The 8272-nt window shown below is 43.9% G+C and overlaps 1 protein-coding gene across 1 annotated transcript in view; it reads left to right on the top strand.

Annotated features, from left to right (window-relative positions):
- Positions 1-1251: 1251 nt before the first annotated feature.
- coro2b (coronin 2B) overlaps positions 1252-8272 on the top strand; it is a 44938-nt gene continuing 37917 nt past the window's right edge. Inside the window, exon 1 of the mRNA XM_022749279.1 lies at positions 1252-1490. Within this exon, the coding sequence (XP_022605000.1) occupies positions 1476-1490 (15 nt within the window). The 5' untranslated portion in view covers positions 1252-1475. The remainder of the gene's footprint in view (positions 1491-8272) is intronic.

Here is an 8272-nt window from a genome sequence, read left to right as displayed (position 1 = left end):
CCACCAATCCTGTTTGTGATTTTCATGGACGGGATTTCAAGGCGCAGCTGGGGTGGGGAGAGTGTGTCCGGTTTGGGGGCCTCAGAATTTCCTCTCTGTTATTTGCAGATGATTTGCTTCTGTTGGCTTCATCAGACCGTGACCTTCAGCATGCACTGCGGCAGTTTGCAGCTGGGATGCGGGTCAGCACCTCCAAGTCCGAAGGCCATGCTTATCTGCCGGAAAACGTTGGACTGCTCTCCTGGGGTTGGGATGGAGTTTCTGCCCCAAGTGAAGAAGTGTAAGTATCTCGGGGGTCTTGTTTATGAGTGAGTGCAGGATGGAGCGAGAGACTGGCTGGCAGATCGGTATGATAATAGACATTTATAATAATAATAGATGTTAATTATCAGGTTTATTTGTCTGTTTTTCTCAGTTTATCTGTTTTTAATCTGACTGTCATTTTCTGGCACCGTCACAGGTATGCATGTTTAGAGGATCTGTGAAAACTTTTCTTTTACAGCGCACGTGAATCAAATGCTCACTAGAAATTCAGAAAATTCAACTTAAACACAACTATGGACAAAGGGTGAAAATAGTTTCAATATCAGTTTGAACAGGACTGAAGAAATAGTTAACAAACACTGCCATTGTGTCTAAGGCAGCTACCAGGAACTTTTAAGGTGGAATGTTTTTCTCTTATGTTGCTCAATGACACTGACATCCTAAATTAAAACAATATAGGCCTACCTTAATATCAATATGACTACTATGACAATTCAATTTGTTTCATTGGCTCTCTTGCATGATGCTTTAGTGATGATCGGATGTCCAGGCTCTTAAAATGAATATGAACTTCAACCGGATCCTGCGACCTGGGAACATTTCATTGCCCCCGCCCAATAGCGGCGGAACGTTGCTCCGGTGGCAGCACTGCATCTCTGTCCGGACGATGTGCAGATAGCTCCACGCCGAGTAGCAGACTGCGACACAGCGTCCAACTCCCTCCCTCCCTCCCTCAGTTCCTGCAGTCCTCTCCCCTCCTGTCCCACGCAGCACTGCCCCCCCCCCCTGCAGCCCTGTCCGACTGCTCATCAATAAGCTGTATTTGCCCACCACTAATCATATTGCGAGAGAGAGGGAGGGAGGGAGAGACGGAGTAGGGCAGCCAGACCTCGTGCGCATCATCAGTGCGTGTGTGCAGCTGGTGAGGGAGGGGTGTATCCTAGCGGGGAGCTTTTCCCTGTTGTAGTAACCAACCGCACGCAGACTGCCAGCCATTACTTCACTGCAGCAGCAATCACCCTCTCGGTACTTAGTGAGCCAGACACACTAACCTGTCTGTCCCCTCCTCTTCTCTCTCTCTCTCTCTCTCTCTCTCTCTCTGCATATTCAGCAGAGCTGCCCTCCTCTCCTCCTCATCACTCCTCCACTCCTGCGGCATTGCTCTCTGCTTGAAGGGGGACACTGGCCTGCTCCTCACCCAGTGATTCTGCATGACTGTCACAAAGGTAAGACCGCCTCGGATGGGGAACAACTTACAGGCTGTCACCGGGTGATTTTGGGGCTTGGACTGGTCAGACTGGAAGGTGAAGGTTATTGAAGACTTTATTCTCTTTAGTGTGTTTTTGTGTTTGGCTGTGGAGGAGCGAGGAGGAGTTTTTGAGTATAGTGCTGGAGTTGCTGGGTTGAGGCAGGTTGTCAGGATGCTGCTTCCTGAGGATGTGTGTTTGTGTGACTGTGTTGCCATTAGAAATGCAGACTGGTTATGATAAAACCAGTCAAATTCTGTGACTATATTCCCTAATCTGCAGTGTTTCACAGGCATTGTGGGTATGAAGAAGTTATTATTTTTATTTGTGAAGGAGCTGTATAAACTTTATTTAGATGAGACTTTGTGTTAAGGGAAGCTAAGGCCTGGAATCTGAAGAGAAAACTGTTTCTTTTAGGTGCGATTTTTGTATAAGACTTCCTTTCACACTCAGTTATCATACTGCATGTGCAGGATTGTTGGGAAATGAATTGTTGGAGATATTGTTTGGCAGGTTTGGTGGTTTTAAGACGTTTTGTTCATTTCTATTATTAAGAATAAAGGAGCTGATAAGCAGGTCCATACTGATTGGCTGTTTTGTTTGCTAGCAGCTGCAGGGAGTAGCGTGTATCTCCTAAAGCCCTACTGTGATTTTGACAAACAGTGATTTATAATCCTAATTAACAGAAAGACCATCACAGTATGCAAATAATGGCTTAAAGTGAATTTCGAAGCACTTTACAAGGAAACATGACTTGAGTATTTTGCATTTCTATTGTGTCAGTGTGATGCAGTGATGTAGCTTCTCCTTGATCTGTTGCGGTTTGGATTATATCCCATTTGTAAATAATTTAAAACAAAAGCATCTACCAAATTAATAAATGTAAATGTAAAAAACCAGTTCCAGCAGTCACATTACGGGAACTCAACCCCCTTATTTCAGAATAAAAAGCAGGTTCCCACAAGGCAAACCCCTAAATTTTAGGGTTATGGCTTCATATTTGGTTAATGTTAGTTTTTAAGTTAATCTTGGGGTGAGGCGAATAGCAGTATGGTTGAGATTATGGTAAATCCTTAAGGGAATAGTTATATGTCATTGCAGTGTCCTCTCAACAGCAAATGTGTTACTCACTGCTTGGGTGAGTGTTTGTGTTCACCTGAGTGTGTATTGGTGGTCGCAGTCTGTGCTTAACGCTGCACCAGCCAGTTGAATCCTCTTAATCAATTAACAGAGAGAGAGAGAGAAAGAGAAAGAGAGAGAGACAGACAGGAAGAGACACACAGAGAGAGGAAATTAGCACACCTACTCCCATGTAGAGAATTAACCTGGACTAAAATAGATGACCTACTGGCGACACAGGACAATGGCCTATTTACTCACACTTGTGGTCGCACACCTGCAACTTCCACGGAAAAGTTCCTTTAATACAGAACGGTGTGGTGGTTTGTATTTCCAGGCCTGAAAATCTCTGTAACACGAAACTGCACGGATTCACAGACAGTCGCTCTCAAAGTAAGATTTTTCTGCCTGTGTGTGAGAGACACTGTGTGGGAGGTGTGTGCTGCTGCGTAGGTGGACGTTCTCCACTATGAGAACTGAAAGAGGAAAAGGTCAGGTGTTCCATGTGCTGGCATCGAGCCGAAGCCTGAATCTGACTGTAGACGAGGCCAAAGGCACTGAAGAGAATTTAAATGAATCCACACTTGATTTTTCTTTTTTTTCGTTTGCGTCTTTGCTCGCATCTTGATTCTTACACGCAAGTATGGAAATGAGGTGAGGAGGAAGGAATGAAGGGGGGGAAAAAACAGGCAAAAAAAAAAAGTGCTTTGACATCTTTGCAGAAATAAAAAAAAAAAAAGTATGATAAAAAAAGATTTAAAAAAAAAGGTATGAAAGCACATTATCCAGTGGAATCTGAAAGATGATGGGTGTGTGGGAGAAGCAGAGAGAGAGAGAGAGTCAGGGAGCTGTTTTCATAGCTCCGCCTGCCAACAGCAGACAAGTCACCTTGGGAGGGATACACGACAAGTGCTTGTATGCTGACAGGGCTAAACAACCTTCTGCCCCTCAGCACACAGATACAGACTGACAATATTCAAGAGACACATGCAGTTCCTGCAATGCCTACTCAGTGTCAGAAGATTTGTATTGTCTGACCTGATCTTTTGACATTGCAAGAGGGACGTTGGAGTTTATGCATGCAGAATAAGAATGACAGTCATCTTTTTAAATGAGAAATAATGTACATGCTGTATGTTGTTCATGTGGTTTCGGCTTATGAGCAGCAACACGTCAACTAAACACAGAATTACTCGGAGTTACTCGGGTCATCTCCTCCTCGTCAACACGTCTGCATATCTGATTAACCAATAACTCAATCAGAAGATCAAGAGTTGTTCAACAAGACTCGCAGCGCTCCAACTTATAAGCATTTTTTTTTTTTGCTGTAAAACTTTTTGCATCAACAATCCATTAAGTGGAAGAAGGGAGAAATAAAATGTCAATACAAACCCAAATTTAAGAGATTTTACATTGACCAATCAGGTCATGTCCTTTATGACAAAATAGCAAATTGTCAGGCTGGCAACCTGTGCTGGTATCAGACCACATACACACACACACACACACACACACACCCACACACCCATTAGTTTTTTTTTTTTTCCAAGAGCTACTCTGCTCTTTGTAAATAGATCCTACAGATCAAGAGGACTTCACATTGGTGGTGTTCCTTGAGATTCTTGATGTTTAGACGTTTAATCTTCCAACACTGACGTCAGATTCTAATATTTTTACAGCGGCAGGTTTTTCCAAGTAAAGTATTAAAGCTTTTCCAGTTGGTCTGTTTTTGCTGTTTCTGGGGAAAATAAGTTGTTTCTCTTCCTCCCGCCATGATGAATCTGTATTTACACATCAATCAAGATTCTGTAGCGATAAAAGCATTAACATTATACTGGTTATTGTTCATCCCTGAACAAGTTCATCCAGGATTCATTTTCCACAGCAGCCACACAAACATTACTAGCTAGATCATCTACCGCAGTGCTGATGAATGTAAACCTGGGAGCATTTACAGATGGTAGAAGTTGCCGGCACTAGTTGTGTAATATATCTGACATGTTTTTCATTGCAATTGACAGATCAAGCTACGGAAGAGAAACTACCATTCACTCCTTTCACACAAAATGTTGACAGAGAAAATAGGTCATTGCATGTTTAAATCCATGGCCTTTGCTTTCAAACGTGGCCCCGCTGGCCCTCTGTGAGACAGGACCACAAGTTCTCTAGCTTCTTAATACTGACAGTTCAGTCTACTGGCAATCATTTCTTTACGTCTGGAGGTTTATCCCATATATTTCTACCAAATATTATAATCCCTCAAATTGAAAACCATAATATGATTAGTGAAATACCTGAGGGTAATGCCTCCTTAAATTGCTGGATGATGTTGTTAAACTGTAGGTTTATGAGCAGGATCCACCCGCTGTGTGTAAATATGCCAAATGCTGCCACAGTGGTGGGCCAAGATTTTTTACCACTGCTGAGGCATTTCTTAAGAAATGGATGATGCTCTACTGTTCATGAATCAAAATGCAAAGAACTGCAAAATACAAACAATGCCTATTCTTTCTTTTTTAATTTTTTTTTTTCCAGCATTTGTTTGTGCATCACAAAGAGCCAAAAAGAAAACGTGCAACACAGGCCCTCGACTCAGTGATAGTACAGTTACATGGAGTGCATGTTAGTCCATTAGCCCTCCACAAATGACAGACCACAAATGTTTATTCTGACTGAACATATTCAGTATTTTCACTCTGACGGCCAACATTACAAACTAAGAAACACAAGAAAGAAAAAAGTCAAATGTTGCAAAAAAAAAAGAACGTATACGCTCGCATGAGGTGATTTTTCAACACTCTTTCCGCATTAGAAGTCACATGACATCCAAAAACATCGCAGACTCTTATCTCCAAAAAACATCCCTGATACGTGGCTGCTGCCGGATATAAGTGGTTTGCCTTTCTGTCGTTACGTGCACCCGATGCCCTCGTCGCCTTTGATTAAATACCACAACAGCTATTGCGGGGGCTGCAGTCAAAGTCCCCCGTCCCGACACTAAGCAGATGCTGGAAATCCCACGCCATGTTTAATTTCAGTGATATTGCAAGAGGAGAAAACCCAGCTCATCACTCAATGGAAACACGGACCATTGGCATTGTGTTTTGTTGACTAATAATTGTGCAAAACTGCAATGGAAACATTACTAATTAAATATTGTCTCCACCTTCTAGGCAGCCATTCACTTCCATTTATTTCTACTGTAAATCATCTTGCAGATACAGCACTTGAAGCTTCAATAGTAAATCCATAACAGGGAGTTTGTCTTGTTTTATTTTTGTCAGTGTTATGTTACCATAGCTGTTAAAGGGGCTTTTGAGAGTTATTGTAGCTTATCTACAGACTATTGATACTTCAGATCCTCTGGCTGTGACACGGAAACGAGGAGAATATTGAAATGAAAACAGCAGAATCTGTTTTTTCCTGAGTGAGATGCTCGGTGCTGCGTACAGCCCGCTGCTCTCAGCGGTGCAGCAGAAAACTGCCAACACAGCTAGCACATCAGTGCACAGCACGAGATTATTATTACTATATCTGGACACTCTGTTCTCATCTGCTTTGTGATTGTGTGTTTGTCTGTGTGTACATGAGTGTGTGGACATGTGTGGGAGGGCACAAATGTGAGTTGGCAGACACATTATGTGAAGGTGGGTGGAAAACTTCCATTACTACTAAATCGGTACAAGTATCTAGTGAAACCGGCAAAAGAGAAAACCTGTTTATCTGCCGTCTTTTTGACCTCACACTGCGTGAATGTGTTGCTGCATCTTCAAGGTTGTTTGAATTGATCAAAAAGGAAGCCGGGTGAAATCCTACCCTCCCTTACATAAGATAAAAGTAGTAACAACAACCCCATACAGTAAAACTACACAGCTTTCAGTTTGTTCCGAAAAAAAAAGACCACTTCAGTGTCCTCCTACAACACGGGGGGCAACAGAGGCTAGCTGTAGCATTGACCGTTGCCCTGAGTTACCTTCCTGTCAGTTTTAGTTTTGCCCTCAGCCCACGGGGTTCAAGGGAGAGGCATAATGGCCACGGCGGGATTTCTCTGTGAAAGAAACTGACCTCTCCAGAAGACTGAGGTCACCCGGCCCTCCGTCTGCCAAGCAACCCTCCAGCCAAGAGACTTCAGGCAGTAAAAGCACAAACACAAGGACTGAATTCTGTTTCATATTCACAGCAATTTCTGAGCATTTAGCAACCCATTCAAATGTGCCATAAAGCGTAACGGCAAGTTTCTGGCACAGAAGTAGCTGCATCCGACCATTTGGACCATTTCTGTTGACTACTCCCCCTTGATTAGAAAGCTGTGATTTGCACAGCGACCCCCTTAAATGGTCCAGTTGTTTTTGGTTGGATACCACAGAAAGAGCAGTGTGCCATGTCTTGGAAGAGGGAAAGATGGGGGGGGTGGGGGTGAGGGTGGGGGGGTGGGAAGAGGGACAGAGGGACGCTGAGGGAGGAGAAGAGTGACTAAGACAGGGAGGGGGAGACTGACCTTTGGAGAACACCTTTTTGTTCCTTTAGACACCAGCTAAAAATGCTCCCCAGTTAACAGTGAAGGGAGTCCATGCAGTGATAAATGATGGTCCCAGAGGACACGGACACACACACACACACACACACTTACTTATATCTGTGTCCCTATATTTGCAAGCACCCTTTATCACCATTGATTTTCTGGCTCATAACTCTAACCGTAACCATCTGCCCTGCAACCCTAACCTCACCCTAATCCTATTTTAACTTTAACCCTCAGACTAAAAGCCTCGGCCTCAAATAAGCTGTCGAAGGTGGGAGGAGCAAATTTACTCCCTTTGCAAAAATGTCTTGTAGGTCTAAAACCCAGTCATCACAACACACACTCGCACATGCGTGTTCCTCTCCTGGTGCAGGCTTTATATTTAACCTGCTGACGTGAATTCTGCATAATTCAAAGTAACGTTCCAGCTGTGTTAAGTGTGTTTGCAATTACATATCTGCAAACACCCCAATTATGAAGGACGCCCGTGCTGCTCTGATGTCAGGCGCACATATGTGGTTGGAAAGACATCTGAAAGCCATTTTCAGTGTGTTTATGGTATAGCTTCTGCTGTTAGCTGTAAGGCCGTTNAAAAAAAGACCACTTCAGTGTCCTCCTACAACACGGGGGGCAACAGAGGCTAGCTGTAGCATTGACCGTTGCCCTGAGTTACCTTCCTGTCAGTTTTAGTTTTGCCCTCAGCCCACGGGGTTCAAGGGAGAGGCATAATGGCCACGGCGGGATTTCTCTGTGAAAGAAACTGACCTCTCCAGAAGACTGAGGTCACCCGGCCCTCCGTCTGCCAAGCAACCCTCCAGCCAAGAGACTTCAGGCAGTAAAAGCACAAACACAAGGACTGAATTCTGTTTCATATTCACAGCAATTTCTGAGCATTTAGCAACCCATTCAAATGTGCCATAAAGCGTAACGGCAAGTTTCTGGCACAGAAGTAGCTGCATCCGACCATTTGGACCATTTCTGTTGACTACTCCCCCTTGATTAGAAAGCTGTGATTTGCACAGCGACCCCCTTAAATGGTCCAGTTGTTTTTGGTTGGATACCACAGAAAGAGCAGTGTGCCATGTCTTGGAAGAGGGGAAGATGGGGGGGGTGGGGGTGA

Source organism: Seriola dumerili, unplaced genomic scaffold, assembly GCF_002260705.1.
Source record: "Seriola dumerili isolate Sdu_G_001 unplaced genomic scaffold, Sdu_1.0 BDQW01000011.1, whole genome shotgun sequence".
Taxonomy (NCBI): Eukaryota; Metazoa; Chordata; class Actinopteri; order Carangiformes; family Carangidae; genus Seriola; species Seriola dumerili.
The sequence above is the reverse complement of the archived record's forward strand: the minus strand, read 5'-3'. Positions and strand labels throughout refer to the sequence as shown.